Genomic DNA, 26,369 nt, shown 5'->3' on the forward strand with positions numbered 1-26,369 from the left:
CTAAATTTCACTTGTTCCCCTCCCTCTATACTTTGAATCTGCAAGTTCAAGACAAGGATTTACAGCTGAATCTTAGTCCCCAGTATGTCAAGGTTTCTAATTACAGTGTCTGGCTACGCTCTGAAGACAAAACATGGTCATAGGCAACGTGCCTCAGCACATTACATACTCACCTGTGCAACTACCTTCCTGGTGAAAGTAGCCATCTGGGCACTGGGAGAGGCACTGCCCATCCAACAGCACATGGGAAGGCCCACAGTCTGTGCAGTTATGTGGGCTTTTCCCTGCACATCTGAAACAGGACTGGTGGCAAGCTGGGGGAAAGATAAAGCAAAGGAGACAATCAGGAAGGCCCCACGTGACACAGACAGTAACTCTATCTCTCCCATTAACATTCCTGGGTCAGGGTATGTTCTGTACATTCACTTGGTCTTCCCAGTGACAGGCTGCACATATCACACACTTCTCTCTAAAGGCAGTCTCCTGCAAAGCAAGCATTTGTGGAACTCAGATTAAGTAAAGCACATGTGCCTCAAAACAGAAATAAACATTTACAGAATCATACATTTCTTGCTTCCCAAGTTCCCATTCTCAGAGAATGTCAAATGAAAAACAGGAAGCCAGAAAACAGTTCTCCCTCCCTTGGGACAGCTCTCTATCACTAGATACTCTGCTGCTTATCGTGTTGCTCAAATCAAAGGGAAAAGCTGGTGAGAGCTTCACTTATTGATTTCACATAGGTTTATAAAGTGCCTACTCTATGATGGAGACTGGGCATACACAGATGAGAATTGCCCAACATGTTGAGCTGCTCAAACTAGTTGCTACAACAGACACCCAAGCAAGCTACTGAAATAGAATGATTGAAAGACAGAGTATAGCACAGAGAATAAGAGCATCACAGCATAGCTCTATGTGACTTTGACTAACTCATTTCTCAAGGCTCCTGCTTCCTCATCTATAAAACAAAAATCCAAACAGAACATACTGCATGGGGTGTTGTGGACACTAATTGGGCTGATGCATGTGAATTCTTAGGATAGTGCTGGACACGTAGTAAGGGCTTAATAAATCTTGGCTATAAGCATTAGCATTAAGTGCTATGTTAGAACAACCCACAGGTGAAAAGAGACTAAAGGCAAAGAGAAAGAAAACATCTCTGCTAGCTTTCATCAGACCTTTAATGATAAAGGGGATAGTTGCATGACTTCTCAAGGGTAGCCATTGTCTTAATCATGCCTTTTTATTTTCTATATTTTTGATTCTTTGACATCTGAAACCAAGCAGATTTTGGAGAGACTGGCCCCCCCGGGGCTACATTCCTGGAGATAGTAAATGATTTCCTTGGGAGCATGCCTTTCATATGCAAACTAACTAATCCAGAACTCACACTCCCACCACCTCCCTTATCATACGCTTACACTCCAGGCTACTATTCTTCTGCCTTGGGGCCAGGTACTAGACAACTAGAGACAGTCTCTATACCTCACAGACCACTGTAATTATCCCAACTAGCCAATCCTAAGCCTGCTTACCCTACTTCACCCATTCCTTTCTACTGACGTTAGAATAAAGTCTCTTGCCCATGTTCCCCCCATCACCTCTGCCTCCTGACTGACCCTCGTGCTCCCCTTTGTGGCCCTTTATGCTATGAGGTGCCCCTTCCTCTTTGAAGCTGTGAGTAACAAACTTTTCAATGGCAAGTCTCCTGATCTTCTGGCCTCAACACATCGGAATAATAAAAACTACATGTTAAAACAACCAGCCATTTATCTCCAATCATTCATTTGTCATTGAGCCTCAAGTAGCTTCAAGTACTGGGGATACAATAATGAGTAAGACAAAGACCTGGTTCTTCATGCAGATAACCCCATGCATTTCAGGCCATCTTCTGCCCAATGGACAAGATCCACCAGACTGCAGAGACACCCTCTGAGTACATTCACTGTGCCTCAGCTGGCTTGGAAGGACCAGAAGTGATTTTTCACCACTGAGATCTCCATTGCCACCAACCCCTAATAAACTGTAACATAGAATCTTTAATATATATATGGGGCTAATGTTCAGCTGGAATGTCCTGGTTCATCAGTACTGGTGGTTAAAGTATTGAACTACTTCCATGCAGGTTGGTATATGACTGTTGCCCTAAGCCTTCCAGTGCTCTGCTGCAGCCTTGACCCCACCCCTAGCACCCTGCCCTACTCATAGCCTGACACCTACAGGCTAATACCCATACCAGGAGATTCCCAGGACTCTGCTCCTGAACTGAGGTCAATGCCATTCTCACTGGGCAGTGCCCCTGCCTTACTGGTTAATAAATATTTTGATCATCATCCCCGGATATACTACAGAGCTTTATTCAAGAGTATTTTTTACTATATGATAAACAGAACCTAGAGACCCATATTTTTAATTAACGTTCTTTTTCTTAAATTTTATTTTTTAAGATTATAAAACAGCCCTATTATCGGGGAATCTGCCCCGATATTCACGTAGGTTCTTTTCTATTTTCCTTAAGCATCAGCCAGCTTGAGAAATAAAGGGACAGAGTACAAAAGAGAGAAATTTTAAAGCTGGGCATCCAGGGGAGACATCACATGTCGGTAGGTTCCGTGATGCCCCACAAACCGTAAAACCAGCAAGTTTTATATGAATAGGGTGTGGGTCACAGACATCAAGTACTTCACAAAGTAATAGAATATCACAAGGCAAGTGGAGGCAGGGCGAGGTCACAGGACCACAGGACCGAGGTGAAATTAAAATTGCTAATGAAGTTTCGGGCACCATTGTCACTGATAACATCTTATCAGGAGACAGGGTTTTGAGATCAACCAGTCTGACCAAAATTTATTAGGTGGGAATTTCCTCTTCCTAATAAGCCTGGGAGTGCTATGGGAGACTGGGGTCTATTTCACCCCTGCAGTCTCGACCATAAGAGATGCACACACCCAGGGGGGCCAGTTCAGAGACCTACCCCCAGGCGCGCATTCTCTTTCCCAGGGATGTTCCTTGCTGAGAAAAAGAATTCAGTGATATTTCTCCCACTTGCTTTTGAAAGAAGAGAAATATGGCTCTGTTCTGCATGGCTCACCAGTGGTCAGAGTTTAAGGTTATCTCTCTTATTCCCTGAACAATTGCTGTTATCCTGTTCTTTTTTCAAGGTGCCCAGATTTCATATTGCTCAAACACACATGCTGTACAATTTGTGCAGTTAATGCAATTATTACAGGGTCCTGAGGCAACATACATCCTCCTCAGCTGACAGGATTAAGAGATTAAAGTAAAGACAGGCATAGGAAATCACAAGGGTATTGATTGGGGAAGTGATAAGTGTCCATGAAATCTTCACAATTTATGTTTAGAGACTGCAATAAAGACAGGCATAAGAAATTACAAAAGTATTAATTTGGGGAACTAATAAATGTCCATGAAATCTTCACAATCCACGTTCTTCTGCCATGGCTTCAGCCGGTCCCTCTGTTTGGGGTCCCTGACTTCCCGCAACATCTCTCCCTTTCTTTTTACATAAATGTGCCATGGCGATGAAGCCTTGTTCGTTCTCTCGATTTTGACGCAGGATTCTTTGACTGTTCCGGCACACTAAAAACAAGCTGATTAAACAGAGAAACATAATTCCAAAATTTACTACAGTGCAGCCCCCAATAGACTTAATCCAAGTCATGGGGTTTAATCCACAAAGATTTTCTGCCACCTGATCTAATGCCTCAGCTCCAGGCACAAAGGATAAGTGAGCTTGAGAGGCTTCAAAAATTTGTTTCTTTAATTTAGTTATGTCCAATGATAAATTATCTTCCCTACCTAGAAGGTGTCCTTTGACCATTTCCCATGAATGGTCAGTCTCGTTATAGGAATAGGTGATACAGAAATCCGAAGTATTCCAATAGCACTGCATTTGCATGCGGTACTCGAGACTCACTACCCCATCTCCAAGCCACATAACAGACTGTCTTAAATCATTAATTAGATTCGTCAATTTCTGATCAATGCCTTGTTGAGAATTCCACATTTGGGTGAAATTGGCTTGCCAATCATTAACAAAATGAGCCGTTTGAATGGATTAATGTAATGCCATTCCGGCAGTGGTGGCCATTGCAGTGACTGTAATTAGGCCCATGATAACAGCGATTAAAGTGAAAACAAATCTCTTAGATCTCTTTAGAATTCGCTGTAGCACTTCATTAATTAGATGTATTAAGGGGGAGGATTCCCAAGGTCTAGGTAAAGTTACCAGAATCCAGATTCCTTCTCGAGCTCGAACCAACATTACACTTTTCCTGGAGTCAAAATGGGAGTTAATACAAGTGTATAGATGACAATTAATGCATCGGACAATTTGGTTATTTGTCCAAATTTTGATATTTCCTACTAACAGCATGTAAGGAGGCTTAACACAACTCTGTATGGGAACAGTCAGGTTGGAGGTAAGTAAAGCAGAATGTCTGGGTCTACGTTGATACTGAGAGAGTGGGATGGTAGTGGGAACAACAGTCAGAATAGTTTTTCCTTCCCATACTCGCAGTTCAGACATGGCAATAGCCAATTTCCAAAGTTCTGGGTGTTCTGGGCTCAGAATGGGGAGTATCATACGAGGCCTGGTGGGGGTAATGCCTTTATCTTCCCATTTTAAGGGAAAGAATGAGCTGATCCTCCTATGCAAAGTAGAATGATGATTCTCGTTCTAATGATAGGAAATAAAATAAGTAGCCTCCAGGCATTCCCTTCAGCCAGAGGAGCAATTATTTTTTAAGTAGCCCTTTGGTGCCCAGTCTATTACTAAACCGTATGAGTCATTTTTTAATATTACTGCATGTGAGTTAACACAATCTTCCCAAATTAAAGTTTTAGATGGGCCCTCAAAATTTTTAGGGCATGGTTTCACAGTTAGGAATTTTTTCCCAAGTATTTTCAGACTCCTTTTACAAAATGAATGAACTGATGTTTAAGAAAATATTATTATAAAAGAAGGATATACTTTAGCACCTTATTTAAGACATGTTTAACACAAAATAAAACAGTATGTAAAGGAAAGTGAGGTGGCAATACTTTAAAACACAGCTAAATAATATTGTTAACACAAAGCTTTGCAGAATAATATGGGGGAAGCATCTTGAAGCAACACATTTTTGCACACCTAAATATATGTCTGATGATACCATTAGGTTTATATCAGACTTTACAAGATTGCTAAAATCCCTAGCTCTTCCTGTTATACCTCCTTAATAAATAGGAAATCAAAGTGTATCACTGTGGAATTAAAAACTAGAGAAAGATTAATTAGTGCATTATGAGTACAAACATTTCATTTCATTTGGTCACAAAACGAATGTAATAGCCTTACTCAATGTGCACAAAGGTTATTTTTCAATTATATACAACAGGAAAGTAAAGAAGACAAACAAGTTGAAAGGCTTGTGGGCCAAGAAGTCCAGAAGAAAGTCCCTTTGCATCCACTAGATTTTAGAAATAAGCTCCAATGAACATTGCCATGACAGTCTTCAGAAGACTTCACTGGAAATGTTTAAGAACTAACTAGATAATGAACTAGTTAGTTGCTGTGGGTACAGAGGGAAAAGAATACGCTGGATGACAATCCTCTTAAAGTATCTTTTTTCTCTATAATGCTCTGTTTCTGCAAGTACAGGCGTTACCATCTGCATCCTTTAAAAAAAAGTCATGAAATTTCAATTCCGTGCTGGTTTTGGAAATATCGACACTATTTCAGTGACTTATATGAGGCTTAATCATTCTATGGAAGCTGATTTCATAGCAGGAGTTCTGTCTGAAGTCTAAGATCCTTCAAGGAAGACTGAACCCATTACAGAGCGTATATGGGAGATATCTGAAAGAAGTTCTATGAATAATTCCTCCATGCAATACTACATTTTTAGAGACTGGCTTTCCAGTTGATGGCTAAGTACATATATTTCTGAAAAAGAATAAGCGAGCTGCTTAAGCACTAAAAAGTGTCCTTAGATGACTATAAAGTCCAGCCAACCTGACTTCAGCAAAAACTGTACCTAAAATAATTAAACTTATCAATTTTTTCATTCTATTTTCCATGTATATTTCAAACAACCGATACTACTATCGTTTTTCTTTTTAATGATATAACAAAAGTGATAAAGTGTCCCTACTTTCATATCATACAAAATTTCCTGGCTTTTCATGTCAAAAACAAATTTTGAGGGGGCTTCTCTCAAAATATGATGTAGATATCAAAATCCTCTAGACTCACAATGGGAGTACTGTGATAAGGGCTAAAAATTGAAGTGAGTACCCTCCTTTTCCTTCTTCTCGTTACTTTTTGTTTTTTCTTGGTGAAAGGGTCTTGCTCTGTCACCCAGGCTGGAGTTCAGCAGCATGATCATAGATTTCTGAAGCCTCAAACTTCAGGCCTCCAGCAATCCTTCTACCTCAGCCTCCCGAACCACTGGGATTGTAGGTGTCAGCCACTGTGCTCAGTCTTTTTGTGTTTTCTTTTTTTAAATGAACATGATTTAACATCCCCAATCTCTCACTCCGACTAGATTAGAAATTCTTTAAGAGTAAAAATCACGTCTTTTTCATCTCTATGATCCCTGCAGTGCCTATCACAGTCCCTTTTCCCTGTCATGTCATAAATTCTCAGTAAATGAATTTCTGCTGACTAAATGGGTGGCCAGGTAGGTGTGTGTGGGGGTGGATAGATGGATGGAAGCATTGGCATCATACTTATCTACTTCTTCTGTCTTTGAAAATTTCTTTCAGCCTCTTTCTCTAACCACCTCATAAATATTGAAGCTTCCCCCAGTTCCACCCTTTATCCTTCCTTTTCTTACTCTTGGGCAAACTTTTCCATAGATTTAATGATGACCTCCAAGCTAGTAAGTCCTAAATTTATGTGTACAGCTTTGGCCTTTATCCTGAACTCTGATCACATAAATCTACTACCTAGCAGATATCTTTTCTGGGTGTTTCAAAAGTATCTCATATTCCTCACTTCCAAAATACTACTCTGCATCTACTTCTAAGCTCATCCCATATGCACTTAATGTAAATTGTGGACATCAGTCCAAAACTTTACTCACTATCTATCCCCAACCCCTCATCCTACTCCCCTACCTGCTATTTCTTTTGTATTCCGTATCTCACTTGGTAGCTCCACCTTTCACCAAGTTACTCATGCTGAAACCTTGGAGTTATCCTAAACTTTTACTTTTCTATCACCACAACCCATTTAAGCTCTGTTGATTTTACTTCCTAAATCTCTGTTAAATCTATCCCACCTTCCCACAGCCCCTTAATAAGGATCTTCAACATCATTCATGACTTGGGTTAGTGCAGCAGCTTCCTAACCAGCCCTACCCTGTTTCTGCCTATTTATCTGCCACACATCCACCAGACAGATCTTTATAAAATGTGAATTGACCAAATTTTTTCCCTACTTAAAATCTTTTAATAGTTTACGAGTAACAACAGTGTGAACTCTAAACTCCTTAGCACAGCACATAAAGTACGTCATGTAATGTCCCACACACACCCTGCATCTCCAGCGTCATTCTGCACAACTCTCCTCTTTGGACTTTATACTATACGAATACCAAACACGCTGTACTTCTCCAAACCCGCCTTGGCACTTACTGTTTTCTTGGCCTAGAATGCCCTTTCTCACCTTCTTCACCTGGTGAACTCCCATTAATCCTTCAAAGGCTTAATCATGGAAAGTTTTCCCTCTACAAATCTTTCCTCACTACCTTCCCTCCTAGACAGAGCCCGTCTACCTTGTGCTATTTCAGTCCCTTGTGACTACTGCTATTATGGCATGTGTCATGCTCTTTTCATTATTTGCTTAGACATCAGTCTCTCCTAGTTGATGATGCTTTCCTTCAGGCATGGCCTGTAGTTTTTTCATCTTTCTATCCCCAAAGCCTGGCACATCCATGCTATAAAAGCAAGAAGGGGAAAGTGAAGAAGACTGAACATTACCAGAAGGCACCTATTTGTATAGCGCATGTCAGCACTCTAGGGACTACATTAAAAGGCATTGCTTAATATAGATTCCATATGCTTAATCCAATTAATGCAAGAGAATTCCAACTTCATAAACGGTAACATACTCTTAAGCTGTACAGGCAGATTCCTGCCCACGTATTTTTTTAATTAAAACTCTTTGCCTCGAGGCCTTTGGTGAGTCTTAGCAACAACTAAATGATCAAAATACACAGAGCATGCTTTATTTCTTCCCATTCACCTAAACCAAGTTAATTAATTGACCAAAATAACTAGTGAATTATTTTTTTAAAAACTGATACTAAACCTGTAGCAATTTTGTGCAATTTTGCTCTGTGCAGTAAGACCCAGCCCTAGGAGGCTGGAAATATTTAGTTGCTGAAATTCTCCTGATAAATCCCTGACCAAAGCTCCATCACCAATCTAAGTACAATGAAAAGGCAGGGATGGGACTGCTGGGAGGTTTATTATCTCTGCATTCTTTTTTAAAACACTGTGTTTCTTCTGAGATAATAAATTAAACAATGTGTAAGTAAAACTCATTATTGTTGTACAGAGTTCATTTTTAAAATAAAAACTTGTAATGTCTTCAAAATCATATCATATTTAATCCTCATGCTGAACTGCATGGAAATTGAAAGACTCCATTATTAATTTGCCACGGAATTGGGGTAATTACATGGCTAATCTAATCATCCTGACCATGTTCATATCCAGTCCCAGTCACCACTGCCAAATTGTTTAATGGTGACAGAGCTGCATTATTAATTGGATGGCCTGGCCTGAAATTAAATTGTAAAGCTCTAGTGTGACATGCAGAAAAAAAAAAAAAAAAGGGAATCTGAGCTTAATAAAAAGAAAGTAAGTAAATTAGTTCTGGGCAACTATGTCCTATATTAGAACCCAGGATCCCTCATTGTTAAATCATTCTTTACTTGGTTCCTTCTAAGCATCACTTTTTTCATCTATAAAGTAGGAGTAGACATATGCAAACTTTCAAGATTTTCAACAAAATTATTGGTTGTAAGGACTTTCTAAACTACAAAGGGATATATACCCACATGTATGTGTGTTCGTGTGTGTGTGTTATATAAACAACTGTCAGAATTTATGCCATAAGATTAAAAGTAGTAATCTCAAAATGAAAGGGTTATAGGTAGTGTTGCCAGATAAACACAAGACGCTCAGTTAAATATGAATTTCAGATAAACGACAAATAATATTTTAGAATATCTTATGCAATATTAGGGATATGCTTGTACTATAAAAATTATTCATTTTTTAAAACTTGCTAAAGCCTGAATTTTTATTTGCTAAATCAAATTTAGTAATAGGTATTCTTTTTCTCTTTTTTCCCTTATTTATACTTTTTAAAGTTTCTGTAATATGTATAATGCATGCAGTGAGAAAAAACAAAAACGAGGATGTTTTACTAATTGTTTAAGAGAGAAAGAAGTATGCCAGTGCTGAAGTGATATGCTGCTGCTTCTTTGATTAGAAGCTTTGCTTCTCCAAACTGTGGTCCAGGGATCAGCAGCATCAGCCTCACCTAGGAGCATGTTATAAATGCAGCAACTCAGACCTCACCCCCACCCGACTGAATCTTTAACAAGATTCCCAGGAGAGTCCTATGAGAAACTCTGTTCTAGAGAGACCTCAAATAAAAGCTAAGTCTTCAAAATGATTAAACCTTTTAGAAGAAAAAAAAAAATCCTTCAACCATAGTGGAAGGAGAATCAGAGGCTGAGCTGAGCAATTTAAATAGATCCAAGGAACATCAGTAGCAAAGGCCTCCAGGAAACATACAGTTCTAGATCCTTTGCTCTGTCTGTCCATCCCTGGGCTGCCACGTACTGCCACACTGGTTGTCACTAGTGACTCCGGGAGGAGCCAGGCACAAAGGTAGCTATGAGAATAGCGCCCTTGGGGGTGTGCAGCAGAGAAACCCCTCCCCCTACAGACCTCATCTAGATTCACACCCACAGAGGCATGGGAATCAGTGAAGGAAGACTGATAAAAAAGTAAAAAATGTTTTCTGATATTGTTTTGGGGGATGCAGGTTTTTATTAATTTGTTGTAATTTGTTTAGTTTTTTTGTGCAAGGGGCTGATGTGTATTTCTTGGGTTTGGGTTTGCTTTTTTATGAAGTCACTTGAATCTATCAGTGCTAGCAAACACTCAGCTAAACTGGTGAGATCAACTTGATGAAATTACTACAATTACTACAATTCTTTTCGCTAATACTCAGTGGTAATATTTAATAAATGTGCACAATTCGGATTGATTATTGAAAATGTCTCCAATCTTTTACAATTAGCAACAAACCCTCTTTTGTGCCAGCAATTCTAGCTACACTTTGGAAACATAGAGGCCTTGTGAAAAAGAAACATGAAGTCAAAGTTCTGCCTTGTGAAGCACCCAGTTCATTTTTTTTGAAGAGCCAAAGCACAGGACAAATGCATACAAGTGGCCATCGCCATATTACCAGAGCTCTTCTGCTTTCTAGCCACAACAGCCCATTCCTCTCTCCTCCATTACCTTGCTGGGGGCTTCTGGGCACAGACAAGCATCCATGGGTTTTGTTGCTGCTACTGTTACTCATTCATTCATTCATTATTTATTATCTATTTCTCTCACTAAAATATAAGTTCCATGAGAAAAGGACTTTTCATTTGACCCGTTTGCTAGTATATTCACAGTGCCTAGAAATGCCTGGCACCCGGGAGACACTCAACAAACATTTGCCGGAGGAATGAATAAAGACAGACTGTCCTCCAGCTTCCAATAAGTAGTGTTCCTTTTGATCACTGTTAATTTTAAATTTTTTTGTCCTCTCATTACAGACTCGGATTTTAGTCAAATATCTGTAGTATTGTTTTTTCATCCTGCACTAGGGTTTGTTGTGTGGCTCAAAGTAAAAACTGTTACGATAACTGCTGACACCACTTCAGTGTCTAAGTAAATTGCTTCTTCCTATAACGAATCTGTCTCTTGCTTTTATTAGCTGCAGTAATATTCTAATCACTCTGTGCTGTAGTCTCAAAGAAAGGAAGGAGAGTTCTAGAAAACAGTTGTTTTTCTCTTCCTTACAGAAAGCATTTGAAACTAAAGGTGCTATAAAAAAACCCTCAATAGTGCATATGTGCGCACACACTCACACGCACACACATACACACAATGCCCATCTAACCTTTTTAACATTCTGCAGAGAGGCAAGGATATTTCTGGGAAGATGTGGGAAGAAGAGCCCAGTGCAATCTCATAGGACTCCCAGGCCTGATTCATAGACAGCACTTCAGCAGAATTGAAAACGGAACAGATTATGGGAAGGCAGAAAGGTTTCCAGAGATACAGGATGACTGACAGGAAATACATCAATCAGCACACATAACACTCAGGTAAGATTGGAAACAATTGGTAGTTGTGCTCGGTTTCCCAATGGAATCTTAGGCAACTCAATTAACCTCTTTCTGCCACATTCTCATCACTTGTAAATTGAGTACAACAACCTACCTAGGGAGACTGCACAGGGATTTGCTAATAAACATGAGTAGAGAGCTATATGTATGATACCTAATAATATTATGTTAACGAGTATAAAGTCACAGGGCTACAAGGGACTCAAGAGGTCAATTCGGTCCTTTCACATGGGACCACAATTAAACCATTCTGGCAGGATTCGATTCTAACTTTTTTTTTTTTTTTTTTGACAAAGTTTTGTTAACTCCAGGCTGGAGAGCAATGGTGTGATCTCAGCTCACTGCAACCCCCGCCCTCTGAGTTCAAGCAATTCTCCTGCCTCAGCCTCCCAAGTAGCTGGGACTACAGGCATGCGCCACCACACCCAGCTAATTTTTTGTATTTTTAGTAGAGATGGGGTTTCACCATGTTGGCCAAGCTGGTCTCAAACTCCAGACCTCAGGTGATCCACCTGCCTCGGCCTCCCAAAGTGCTGGGATTACAGGCGTGAGCCACCGAACCCAGTCAGATTCTAATCTTTTTAAAGGTGCCTGTATAAAGGGCTTCCCAGAAACCTTCCCTTTGTCAAGGATGTTTTCTTAAATTTAAGATGCTCTAATCCTGAAGCATTAGTATGCTGTGCTTCTCTCCTGTATGGAATGGAGACTAGGAGCTGTACCACCTTGAACTCTTCAGCCACTGGAATACAGTAGCGTGATGGTTTATAGCGCGGATACTGGATACTGGACTTAGATTCCCACGGGATTCTACTCTGTGCTGGCTACATGACTTTGAGCACATCACAACCTCAACTTCCTCAAGCCTCAGTTTCTGCTCCTGGACAACAGTTGTCCTACTGACCCCATAAGGTTGGCATTGAGACTAAGTGAGCAAAACTAGTAAGGCACTTCTCACACTGCCTGGCTCATGGTGGGTATCAAATAAATGGTCATATTATTTTCTGGGCTAAAAAACCCTGGTCACTCTAATTTTTATTTATTTACAATTCTAACTATTTCTGAACCCACTCTGAATTCCCCATTTTTGAATGTTTAATGTGGTGCTCAAAATCGTAAGAAGCACCTAACTGCGCTGAGTGGTCTAGGAAGATGTCACTTTGTTTTTCATGGGAGCACTGTACCAATGGGAAAACCAGAATCATCAGGCTACAGTGAGGAATTTCTTGTGGGCTTTTCTAGCTCCTCCACTTTCAACCTGTGTGTCACAAAAGCCAGGGGTCTCACTTGGCATCTCTCTGAATTCTTGGAAAGACTGGTGTTCCTGGAGGTCTAATTCCTCTGTGGTTTCCACTAAAAACCTCAGGGTGCACACTTCAAGGCTGTGTAAAACTATGCAGACTAGTTTCACAGATTCCATCAAATCAAAAACCACTTCTGTAAAACGCGGGAGAGAGAGAGAGAGACAGAAGGAGGGAGGGAGAGAGAAGTTATGCTTTCTCTTTCTATTTTCTCCTTGTACTTTCCTCACATCAAGCAGGGCTAGGCACTATAATAATTTTCTTTAGGGGACATAGGTTTTGCCAGAAAGCGGAAGTGACTGGAGGAAGCTTGTCTGGCAAACCTAAACCCATGGAAGAGAATGGAGAAGCAATTAAACAGAGGAGAAAAATGCTTTTTTCCGCCACTTGCTCCCCAGCACCTCTCCTCCCACCAGGGTCTGTGGGGTCCCTAAGGAAAGAGCCACATCACCCTCCACTTTGGCACCTGGAAGTAACCAGACCACAGGGAAAGGCTGTGTGGCATGTGCCTTGGGACAGCACTGGGACTAGGCAGCAACAATGATGCCCATATTCCACAAGTGGTTATAAAAACAGAGCCACAGGAGTTTAAATGGCCACAGAGAGGTTGGGCAATGCATACATGGGTAGAAACCAGGATGTCTGGAGAGTGGTGACCTTCCCTTCAATTTCTGGGCACCATGAAAATCCCCTGGAGTCTGGAGCCTCCCAGGGAGCAGCAGATTCCCCATTATGTTCCAGGACACCTGAGTACATGGATGGAGGTTTGCACCCACGGAGCAGGAGGGCTTTATAATTTACCGGCCACTTTGACACTCCTAACCATCTTTGAGCCTAGCAAAAAGGCTACGTGTCAGCCTATTCTAACACTGTGAATGCAAACACTTAGAGAGGTTACGTGTCTCGCCCTGGGTCTCTGCATTTCAATTCTGCATCCTTCCTGCTGTGCCATATGACACCTTGTGCCTGAAATCTTTTAACCTAGTCTTGAAACCCACATTTCACTGTGAGGGTATATTGAATTGGAGGCCACTTCAGTGAGTAGACTTGTAGGATACAAAACTGAATTTGCAGCATGCTTACTGTTATGTTACAAATATAAACACACAAAGCTATGAATATGAAAAAAGACTCAGATATTATAACAAAATGGAAAAGGCAATTGGGTTTAGGTAGTGGGTGTATTATAAAATTTTTTTAATGAACATATGTTTACAATGAAAAATACAAACTAATGATTTTTTTTTCATGTAGCTTTAGAGTCAAACTATTCACCCAACAGCAAGGCAGCTACTTGTGGGAACAGAAAGGAAACTACAATACTTCCCTTTCATCTCCTCAACCACTCATAGATGGCCTGGCTATTGAGTCAAATTATTTATTCAGGATGTCATCAATTCTCTGTAGATGATATGCCAAGGCAAACAGCAGAAATCACTTCTAAATTTTGACAGAAGTCCAGATTTTGCCCTGAAGGGACCAATTCATATTCAGAGTAGCAAATTAGAAGAAATAATAAATGAAATTCTACAATGAGCTCTGAGTCTTTTGTAACTATACATAGTGGTCCCTGAAAGAATTTCTGTCTGGGACTCCTGCGAATGGAACCTTGGAAAAGGTGGAGTGGAAGGGATTAGCTCTTTAAGATCATCTATGGTTCACAAAGGGAGGGAGGCTATTGGTGGGGGCTACTCTTTTGCACGTTGGTCTCCTGCTTTATTCACAAGCATCTAGGAACCATTCTAAAATGAAACATCGGTCTTCCTGGCTTTGGTCCCACCTCACAGGATCTCTCAAGAGATAAGCCCAGAGGCTACCTAACACTTTCTCAAATCATGCTTACCTTCACATATGCCAGTGCTCTCCAAATAAAAATGGGCTCTACACTGGGCTAGACACTCGCCAGAGGGGATGCCCGCGCCAGACAGCTGCTCCACTTGCAGTCCTTCCTCTGGCTTCTTACACCCAGTACAGTGAGAGGGTGCAGGACCCATACAAGCCAGGCAGGAGGAGTGACAGGCTGCAAATGGAAATAAAATGCAGAAAATAATCCAAGGATCAAATATATGTTGCAAATTTTTCATTAAATCAAACCCACTTAGAAAAGTTCACCAAATGCAGCCTTTCAGCATATTATTTTTCTAATGTTCTATACAAAGCACAGAGTGATAATAATGTTTGTGAAAGGAACAGTGAGGGGTGGTGTTAACCAGTCACATCTCCCAGGTCCCATAAGGGCTGTCGGGCTAGACAACAACAACAACAAACAAACAAATGAGCAAAAACAGCAAACTGGACAATATTGGCTTGGTTCTCCAGAGAAACACACTCACTAAATGATGATTTAACATTATGCCCTTGGTTTTTATTGCAGAGTTTTAGAACCATTCATAGGGAGGCCATTACTGTATCTTTTGCAAAAATGGTGGTTGTGTTATTACCCATGAGTCATCCAACACCCACTACATAGGGGTCCAGGCAACAAATTCCTCTTAGAATTTTTCTGGCTAAAGCCTGCTTTTCTAGACAGTATTTTGCTTACCCTGCTACTGGTGAAAAGCAAAGCCAAATAAGGTAGTCAAACTATCTGGTGCCCACATTTGAATACAATTAACTCTCCTGTTCTTTAAAAGATTCTGTAAATTTTCTCTTCTGAAACAGTTGTTGCAGCTTTCCTGTTTCAAATACATTGTTCTTGTAACTATTCTCAAACTCTGTTCTAAGGTGCCTGATATACAAATAAATATACATTGATTTCACTTAATTCTGATGTATAAATAAATATACATTTATTTCACTTAATTAAAGTGTTTGTTCTCAATATTCTAGTTTCAAAATGCTTAAATGATATTGCCCTCCCAAGCAGCCCAAAGCCTTTATGGTAAACAGCTATTTAAGATTTTTCCATTTCACTCAGCCCAGAGGCATCGCTAGTGACTCTCAGTTTGCTCAGCAGTGTCATTACCAAAAAGAAATTCTTTAGGGAAAAACAAAATGAAGTCTAAGAAAAACATTAGCAAAGGTAAGAGAGCAGAGAAAGGAGGAAATAAGAGTTCTAGTTTGTTTAATTTAATATTCCCCCTAAAAACAGCCAGAAAAAAAAATCATAACACTTTGAGTGTCTTCACAAATTTTCAAATAAAATTTTTTCAGATTAACCCTTTGCAAAACTACTGTAATGAAAAACGCATATAATGTATGGATAGCCATAAAAGATACACTAGAAGAAAAGTTACACTGGAAAGTTATATTATTGAAAAAAAGTAGATCTATATTCTTGTGGGATAGCCTCTCAAGAATGATGGTGACACCAACGATACCTTTGCAGACTCCGTGGTCAGAGTAGAAGCCCTCTCCACAGCGGGGCAGACAGTGGCCTTGACGCAGAGCCTTGGGGGGGCTGCAGGCTGTACAGTGAGAGGCTGTGGGCCCAGAGCAGCTGGCACATGAGTTATGACAAACTGAGGAAGAGAGTGACAGGGAGAACACAATGGGACGGGGTGAACAAAGCGCCCACTTCCTGGCTGGGCTTCGCAGGCCTGGGACTCTTAGTCCCCTGTGGATGTCACACCAAACCAAGGGGAAAATGTGTTAGGAGGTGGTTACACTGCCAGAACTGCCCACATGGCCGTTTACCCACCATTTAGCCATGCTCTACATATTGCTTATTAGCTACCCTTTATTTAGTGTTTGTACTAAGCACTTTCTACACATTGTCACTTTTAATTTTCCTAACAACATTACGAGGTAGGCATTATTAACTACATTTTATAGATGAGGAGACTGAGGTCTTGGAAGTTCAAAAATTTACCCACGATGACATGCTTTATTCATAGCAGGACTGGGATTTAGCCCTAGGTCTGTCTGGACCTAAACCTCACACTGCCTAAATGGATTAGAGTGGAAAGGCCATGGGTCAGAGTGTTGGAAGCACCGGCATTTTGAGCAGTTTCTCCACCAATTCTTCAATGCCCTCAGTCAAGCCTGGGTCTCTCCTGGCCTAGTTTTCTTGGCATGAGCACAATGAAAGGTTGGACTAAATGATCATTTAAGATACTTCCAGCTTTGACATTCTAGGATTTTAAGTAACAATTACAGTAATGACTCTGACCACAACATATGACAATGTCAGGAACACATGTCCCCTGCTTTGACCCTGGTGTTAATGGTGACATCTCTGACTCTAAGGGACAGGTACTGGTGGCATGGCCTGGCTGAGCCTCTAGCAGGGCTGGGGTCAGGAGTGAGATATGAGAAGAAGGCTCTGCAGGACCATGGTCAGGAGTTGGGGGTGGTGGGTAGAGATGGGATGAGAACGTGGGGGCAGGACACAGAGGAAAGGTGGTGAACACCGGGTGAGTGAAGAGGTTGGCAGGCAAAGGGGAGGCTGCTAAGGAGAGATGTTGAGATGGGTCTAAACACCCTGCACTAACAGACAGTAGGTAGACGTGAGGATGTGGGCATATGTTTCAGAGAGGAGGGGAGATCAAGATGTCCCAGGCAACAAGAAGTTCTCAGAGTTACCTGTAAGGAAAGACACAAGTCAGGCATACATAAGGTAGAAATTTATAAAGTCTCAAATGGGTATGTTTCATAGTTTAGGCTGTATAAGTCTGAAAGAAACAACATATAAGTAGCACACAAAAACAAGTTTCCAGTGGATACAGACTTTAACTTTACTAGCTATCAAACTTGGTTTAACTTTTTAATTTTATTTTTGTGGTGTGTTGTAGTTGCCAATATATGACCTATGTCATAAAAGAAATGATTCTGTTACATCTGCAACCTAAGTTAGTGATGGTTTACAAGTAAACAAGGACTGTATGTTGGGCATTTCAAAAGGACCAAATGAACTCTAATGATGATTAATATGCACAAGTCCTTCATGAAAGCACTCTAGTCCCCCAGCATCCACCCATATCTCCCACTCCCATATCAAATACACATTGGCTTCATAATGAAAAAAGCTATCTTTTAAAGTAATGCTTTACCATCATACACTCGAGTTCCCAAATTAGCGACATATAATACCAAGTATAGTCAAACATGTACTCAATACTTTTTGATGATGATGATGGTGACCCATCTCTTACCTTTGCACCTGCCAGTGGCATCAGCATAGTACCCACCAGGGCATTCAGACATGCATTTCCCATCATGCAGCACTGTCTTCTCAGTACAGGTAAGACACCTGGGGCTACTGGGGCCACAACTGTCACAGGATTGGTCACAAGCTAAGGGGAGGCAAAAAACCCATCAGAGAAAGGCAATAGTGAGCAAAAGAAGCAGTGAAGTCTATTCTTTACAATATCCACAATAGGTATCAATATCATAATCTCATTTTCTGGCTGCTCAGCAAAATTCTGTTTCCTTGATTCCAACATTTCATCAGACTCTGTGCTTTTTGTTTTCACAGTTGAAAGATAATTGAAGAATTACTCATTGAACTAAGCATATGAAAAACTCTCAGGCACACCCACCAGTGTCACCAACTTAATATGAGGTTTAAAGTTAAAATGGCCTTAGAGGTGCAGTTGCCAGGTTTATCAAATAAAAATATCAGATGCTCCATAAAATTTGAATTTCAGATAAATAATAAAGTTTTTTAGCATAAGTATGTACCAAATATTTTATCCTTTATTCTACCCTACTTGGAGAGAGAATTCAGAAAGTCAAGATTCTACTAAGCAAGGTCATGCTACTAAAATTATGTTAAAATTGCTGAACTTCACATAGTCTTTCAGGATCTCATTCACTTATTCATTTACCCCCTAAAACATCTGCTAAGGTCTGTGTCAGGTCTTGTGCCGGGGTTAGAAACCAAAAACAAAATCAACTTAGTTTTCACTTTAAGTAGCTTAGTAGTCTAATACAGGAAAAGAAACAGACAATATTGGAAATATTTAAAATATCACTCAGATCAATCTATATAGGCACAATGAAAATTCAAAAAAAAAATGTGAGGGTGGGGGTAAGAGGTAGAAAAGTCAAGAAAGCATTCATAGAGGAGCGACCATTGAGCATTGTCTTAGGAAGCAGTAGGACCATGTCAGGCTGAGGGGAATGTACTCCAGGCTGAGGCAGCAAAGTAAGCCAAGGCTCAGAACCTGGGAGGAGACTAGGCTGCCCAGGAAAACAGTAGTTTCATTTGGCTGGAAAAATGGGAAGTCCAGATTATAGAAACCTATGGCCTGACTCTGTTGTCTAGATTTTCATCCTAGGAAAGGCAATGAGTTTGAACTCCTGCAGTTCTAAACACAGTAGAAACATGGCTGTATTTGTATCTAAGAAAGATCATTTTGGCCTCAGTTTGGAGGGTGAAGAGGAGAGTTGGAAACCGCATTTGAAGACCATGGCAAGAAGCATGAATCAAGATGATTAGGGGTTGAATTAGAACCGTGGAGGTTATGAGAGATTTGAGAGCAGTGAAGAAAAAACCATCTCACATGGCTTCCAGGGGTCTGTCTTGGGGGACAAGTGATGTCGCTCACAGAGTACAAGAAAGAACAGGTGTGGGGGAGTGCCATGAACTCAGTTTGGAACATGCACAATCCAGGGAGTAATGTAACTTACAGTTCTGGAGCTCGTGGGAGAGGTATGGGGTCATCATATACAAGCAATTGTTGAAACTAAAAATTAGTTGAGTGATTCAGGAAAAGTATGCAGGATAAGACAGAAGTGGGCAAGGACCTGGGTAGCATCAGCATTTAAGAAAAGAAGAAGAAGAAGAAAAAAAAAACTAGTACAGGTGACCAAGAAGAAATGATCCAAAGATAAGGGAGAGAAAAAAGAGCATGGTGACTGAGAAGCCAAGGGAGGAAAAAGGTTTCCAAAAGAAAGTCATGACAGGTGCAGAGAGTAGAAATAATATCTGAAAAGTTTCACTATACTTAGGAACCAGGCTGTGGGTGTCCTGTGCCACACATTTCAGTGGAGTCATTAGACCAAATGAAAGTGAAGGCCATGATTATAAACTGTTCCTTTAAAGGACCCAGGCTGAGAACAGAAGGCAACAGGGAAACAAATAACTGAAAGGGGAAAAGGTTGTTTTGTCTTTCTTATATTGTAAAAAATCAAGGCAATTCTAGAAACTGGAAAGAATTTTTTAAAAAGAAAAGTTTGAACGATTGCTGAAAGAATATCTAAGAGAAAAGAGGGATGCATATTCAAAAATACAGTTGAGAGACTGGCTTTGAACAGAGCAGAGAAAGGCCTCCTTATGAAGGGTGGAAGGAGGAGAGGGAGAGTGCAGTCACAGGCAAGTCTGTGACTCAATCTTTTCTATGCTGGTTGGCTAATGTCTTTAAAAATAAAAAAAGCAAACCTTCCTGCTACAGAGAATCAATGTTTCAAAAATAGAGAACTGCTGAGATTTATTCTGTCTATTCCCTTAATCCATCTACACTCTGCTAACCTCCTGAAAAATATTTTGAGAACATAAGAAAAAAGACGCTAAATGATGGGGCCAAATGTCCCATCTCGCAACCTGGAGAATCCAGCATCTGTTCACAGGCAAATGTGTAGAGTAAGAGAATGGGCTTTGGCAATGGCCTTAATATCAGGGAAAAAGAAAATCACCCCTGAACTCAGGACTGGAACAAAGAAGTGAAAATGAATCTGAAAAGCATTCTTCCCTCCCACATGCCACAAAACCTCCTGAGATTTCTAATTCTAGAACTGACATCTCAACAGAAGTGAGTAATCTAAAAACTAAATGCAATTTCCAAGAAATGAAAAATTGCAGCAATTTTTGGAAATTAGAATTGACCAACAATAAAAGCATTGCATATCAAACATTTTAAGACACACCTAAAGTTACACCTAGAGGGAAATTTGTAAATCTAAATAAAATTATTAGGAAGATGTAATTTCTTCCCAAACTAATCTATAACTTCAATGTAATATCAATAAAAATTCCAGTTGATGAGCTTGCTTGCTTGCTTTCTTTCTTTCTTTCTTTCTTTCTTTCTTTCTTTCTTTCTTTCTTTCTTTCTTTTCTTTTCTTTTCTTTTCTTTCAGACAGGGTTTCACTCTGTCATCCAAGCTGGAGCGCAGCAGCACGATCATGGCTCACTGCTGCTTCAATCTCTCAGGCTCAAGTGATTCTCCTGCCTCAGCCTCCAGAGGAGCTAGGACTACAGGCACACATCACCACACCTGGCTAATTTTTTTTTTTTTTTTTAGTAGAGATGAGGTCTCACTATATTGCCCAGCCTGGTCTCGAACTCCTGAGCTCAAGAGATCCTCTTGCCTTGGCCTTTTCAAAGTGCTGGGATTATAGGTGTGAGCCACCACATCCAGCCCCAGATGAGTTTTCTTAAGAATTCAGTAAATGTACTCTAAAGCTTATGAATAGCTAAGTCAACTTTGAAAAGGAAAGAAAGGGAATTTTCCCAGTCAGATATTGAGACATACTACAAAGCCATAGAAATTAATGAAAAAAATAGTTTGATAGTGGTACAAGAACAGATATTTAGACTATGGAAATTTAGAAATTTCTGTATCTTATAGCTCAGACAGAACTATGTGTATATGGAAATTTAATATACAATAAAGAGAAATAAGGAAGGCTAGGCTGAATTACTAAACAATGTTGGGAAAACTGGATCATGAAATGGAAAAAAATCAAATGGGACCCTACTTAAACCCATATACATATATATATATGGACTTCAGATGGCTCGACAACCTAAGTTAAGATAAAACATCAAATTAATAGAAGACAGATTAATTTATTTTTGAACCTTAGCAAAGGTCTTATTAAAAATTCAAAAGCAAAACCTTAAAGCAAAAAATAATGAATCAAAGATTATTGTTTAACAAAGGCATTATATTCAAAGTTAAAAGACAACAGAGTGAGAAAATTTGCATATTTAAAACTGAAAAAAGGCTACTATCTATAACATACAAGGAAACTCCATAAAATGAACTCCATAAAAGGAGGCAAGGCCAATAGAGCAATGGGAAAAGCACATTTAAAAAGAAATCTATAGAATAGGAAACTTCAAGACCAACAGGAGTTGAAGATATACTCGAACTCATTAATCATCAGAAATAGGCAAATTTAATGGGTTGACTCTTTATACCTCTTGACCAGAAAAAATCAGAATCTTGATCATGCCAAGTGGTGGCAAGGATGTGGAGATAAGTGAACCCTTATGCTTGGGAATGTAGATTGCACAGACATTCTGGCAAGTAACCCGGCACTACTTGGTCAAATGAAGAATATACAAAGTCAAAAAACCAGCCATTCTGCTCCTGGGTATAAATCCCAGGAAACTCCCTCTAGAGCTTTACAAAGGAACACATTTGAGGCTGTTCCCTGGTGCTCTCTAGTGATGCAGATGGAGAGAAAGGAGGGAGTCCATCACTGGGAGCGTGGATGGGTAATATGACGGGGGCACACCAGGGAGTGCTACATAGCAGTGAGAAGTGAAGGGCTAGGGGAGAGAACAACGTGGTGCATCTTAAAAATGTACTGCTGAGTGAGAAAAGAAGGAAACAGCATGCACTTTGTAACATCTCAAGAAAATTAAATACATATGCGTTCACAATAAAAATACCCAGTTAGATAAGCTCATAAAAATAAAAAGGTTTTAAAAAATGGTTGCATGGGTGCAAAAGAGAAATGAAGATTTAAAAAAGGGAGAAAGAAAAAAGGAGGGAAGAAAGAAAGGAAAAAAAAGAGAGGGAATGACTAACAGAAACCTCTGATTTATTATGCTTTGATTTATTATGTTAGCTGCAACCCAAAAAGCCCTTCATAATGGCATAAATACTTAAAAGAATGAGGAGGTTTCCTCCTTTGAATTGCCCCTCTCTTTATATCTAATATTTGTAGAACGCAATACATGTACCACAGGTGAACCTGGTTACTGTAAGATCTTTCAGCCAGGGCATACCACCCTTCATAACAGGCTATGCTGGTTTTTTCTAAGTACTTGACTCTGAGATTTCTACAGATACGGGCTGGTAGGTTATAAATTATTAAACCCACACCAGCCGGTCTTAATCTTGAATAGCATTAATCTGAAATGGAAATAAGTCAGCATTATCAGCATCCGACGTCTTAATTAACATTCCAATACCAATCAGTGAGTTGGTTCACTGTTGTTTTAGAACATATTTCTGTGAACATTTCTGATGTCATTTTGATACAAACTTGGAGAATAGTAACAATTTTATAAAAAGCGTAAGCTCCAGTTTTGTGTATTAAAAGGCCTGTTGGTCAACACCAGTGGCATCACCAACTCTTGCATCAGGCTAAGCACATGACGTATTTAGTAATTACTTGTAGATCTGTTGATTCATTGGTTGACTAATGTCAGCTATGATCCATCCTCCTGCCTGGAAGTTTCTTTGAGATGCTTTTCAAAATGTGTACAGATAAAGCAGATTCCCACCTCTTACAGCCTCAAGTCTCACATTAACTATTCCTCTTTTTAAATACACCACTTCTCCAGCAAAAGTTGCCTTCTCAATCCAGATAATGTAGAGTCTCAGTGGCAGGTCAGTGTCACCGTTCCTCCATCAGTGACAGTAACCAGCATCCCAGGGGACTTAAAGGGTAAATGCCTTTAGGCCCTTGGATTAGTGCAAATTTGACATCTGTCGACCTTTAGAGAATACATCTGGCTTAACTGAGCAGGAAAGTGATGCTGGCAGAAAAAGATTAACATGCTTAGGCTAATGGCAGCCTGGCCTTTCTTTCCTTATTCTCTCTTGAATCCACACAAAAGCCACCTGTGACTCATCAATACCAAGAGAGATTTTTCACACTGGCAATACTGATGGATCCCTGCACAGTTTTAAGCAAGCAGCTCCCAAGGGCTATCTCTCTTCTCTAAGACAAGTGGATTTGTCAAGTCCCTAAAATCATCTCATTTTTGCTGTTGCCCTCCTCAATGAACAAAATGAGGACAATAACTCAAGAAAGTTTTATGAGCTACACATTCTTATTGATTTGGTGGACTTCGTTATGAAAAAAAAAAAAGTCCTCCTGGCCTCTCTATAGGTATGACCATCAAAGTAAACTCAATTCAAACCTTTCATTTACTGTCAGGATGCCTGCAGACCTGGCAATGTCCACAGGGGTAGCCAGCTCATCTAAAGACTGACAGAAGACACAGAAGAAGGTGCAGAAGTGGAAAGGGGGAAAGGATAATGAAAAGGAAAATAAAAAAAAATAGGCAGAGGTGCATAAGGAAATACCACATTATAATGAGCAGTAGAGTGGTTCCCAGGCAGTTAAGGCCCAGAGCCAGAAGATCTAAGCTGGAATCCCAACTCTGCCCCTTATTAGCTATGTGACCTTAAGCAAGTTTCTTACCCTCTCTGTTTCCTATCTGGAAAATGAGAATGGTTATACCTACCTCATGAAATTGTGAGGATTAAACACCAAACACTGATAGAATGCTTACTATGTCCCAGGCACTATCCTAAGTGCTTTGCATATCTTAACTTGATCTCTCAACAGCCTTCTGAGTTGGGGGTGTATTCATTTTCTATTGCTGCTGTAGCAAATTACCATAAACTCTTTGGCTTAAAACAACACAGACTTATCATCTTATAGTTCTAGAAGTTAGAAGTCCTAGAATCAAAGTTCCTTCTGGAAGCTTTAGGGGTAGAATCTGTTCCTTGCCCGGACGCTCAGGGGTGGAATTTGTTTCCTTGCGTTTTCCCAGATTCTAAAAGTCACCTGCATGCTCATGGCATTTTCCTTGCTTCACTCTATCACTCCGACCTCTGGTCCCATCCTCGACTCCACTTTTCTGACTTGACTCTGTTGCCTCCCTCATATAAGGACTCTTGTGATTGACTGCATGGGGCTCACCCAGATAATCCAGGATAATATCCTCACATCAAGATCCTTAACTTAATCACACCTACAGAGTCCTCTTTGCCATTCAAGGGAACACACGACAGTTCCACAGATTAGGACAAGGGCATCATTGGGAGCCCATTATTGTGTCTTCCACAGGTGCTACTATTATTCCCGTTTCACAAGTGGGAATTGACATGCAGAGATTGACTAATGTGCCGAAAGCCATGCTTTTCCTCCTGACTTTTCTGCCTCTCAGTGGGTTAATGTTTATAAAGCACTTGGAACCGTGCCTCGTTCAAGGAAGTGCTAAGCTTGGTTAACTCTCATTGTTATGGCCATGGGTGTTAAGGTAGAATGGATAATAACTGCTCAGCTTTAAGTCAGTGGCACCAACACCAAAGGCGGGTCTGCCCTCAGCTGGCCTAATAGTCTCTTTGTCCCCATGTACATTTGGAAGGCAGTCTGGTGTTGGTAGAGAGTTTGGGATTTGGGGAAAGGAAAGCCTGGGTGGGAGCCCAGCTCCTTTCCCTCCAGCTGTGGGTCTTGAGCAGGCCACCTGGGCCTCACTATCTTCATCTGCGGGACAAGGCTAGAATGAGCACCCCAACCCTAGCAGACTGGTGGGGCAATTAAGAGGAATCCCACTGATGGAAAGTGTGTTATACACATCTAAATCAAAGATTAATCTCAGCAGCTATTCACATATATGTTGAGTAAAAGAAACGTTGGTAATGTGCTACGATATGAATACAACAAGGGATGCTGGAAAAGAAAAAGGAAAGGACACGTCAGCATCGCAACCCAGCACTCACCGCTACAGGTGCCCTGCCTGTTGTAGAAGCCTTTTCCACAGCTGCTCTCACAGCCACCATCTCTCAGCACATGGAGGGGATCTCTGCAGGCCAAGCAGTGCTTCTCCGTTGGGCCCCAGCAACCTGCACAGGACTCATGGCAGACTGCAGACGAATAGCAAAATCAGTGAGTAATCTACGGCAGAAAGGACTGGTCATCATTTTTCTTTTAAATATTTTAGAATACAAGGAGGATGTCAGTTGGTTCCTTAGTTCCTAAACTGCTATTGACACATGTACACCTCAGGACAAACACAACACCCTCTTCTTCAAGAAACCGTTTCTGGGGGGAGGAGCCAAGATGGCCGAATAGGAACAGCTCTGGCCTACAGCGCCCAGCGTGAGCAACGCAGAAGACGGGTGATTTCTGCATTTCCATCTGAGGTACCGGGTTCATCTCACTAGGGAGTGCCAGACAGTGGGCGCAGGTCAGTGGGTGCGTGCACCGTGCGCCAGCCGAAGCAGGTAGAGGCATTGCCTCACTCCGGAAGTGCAAGGGGTCAGGGAGTTCCCCTTCCTAGTCAAAGAAAGGGGTGACAGATGGCACCTGGAAAATCGGGTCACTCCCATCCGAATACTGCGCTTTTCCGACAGGCTTAAAAAACGGCGCACCAGGAGATTAAATCCGGCACCTGGCTCGGAGGGTCCTACGCCCACGGAGTCTCGCTGATTGCTAGCTGAGATCAAACTGCAAGGCGGCAGCGAGGCTGGGGGAGGGGCGCCCGCCATTGCCCAGGTTTGCTTAGGTAAACAAAGCAGCCAGGAAGCTCCAACTGGGTGGACCCCACCACAGCTCAAGGAGGCCTGCCTGCCTCTGTAGGCTCCACCTCTGGGGGCAGGGCACAGACAAACAAAAGACAGCAATAACCTCTGCAGACTTAAATGTCCCTGTCTGACAGCTTTGAAGACAGCAGTGGTTCTCCCAGCACGCAGCTTGAGATCTGAGAACCGGCAGAATGCCTCCTCA

The 26,369-nt window shown here is 40.9% G+C and overlaps 1 protein-coding gene across 2 annotated transcripts in view; it reads right to left on the reverse strand.

Annotated features, from left to right (window-relative positions):
* The window catches only part of FRAS1 (Fraser extracellular matrix complex subunit 1), a 490,598-nt gene that overhangs the window by 204,301 nt on the left and 259,928 nt on the right, over positions 1–26,369 (reverse strand). For both annotated transcript variants that reach the window (XM_008957670.5, XM_003832280.6), the window contains exons 15-19: positions 25,364–25,507; positions 17,821–17,961; positions 16,048–16,188; positions 14,571–14,747; positions 174–314 (exon numbers count right to left, since the gene is read on the reverse strand). In XM_008957670.5, the coding sequence (XP_008955918.2) occupies positions 174–314; positions 14,571–14,747; positions 16,048–16,188; positions 17,821–17,961; positions 25,364–25,507 (744 nt within the window). The remainder of the gene's footprint in view (positions 1–173; positions 315–14,570; positions 14,748–16,047; positions 16,189–17,820; positions 17,962–25,363; positions 25,508–26,369) is intronic.

This window comes from Pan paniscus, chromosome 3 (genome assembly GCF_029289425.2).
Source record: "Pan paniscus chromosome 3, NHGRI_mPanPan1-v2.0_pri, whole genome shotgun sequence".
NCBI lineage: Eukaryota > Metazoa > Chordata > Mammalia > Primates > Hominidae > Pan > Pan paniscus.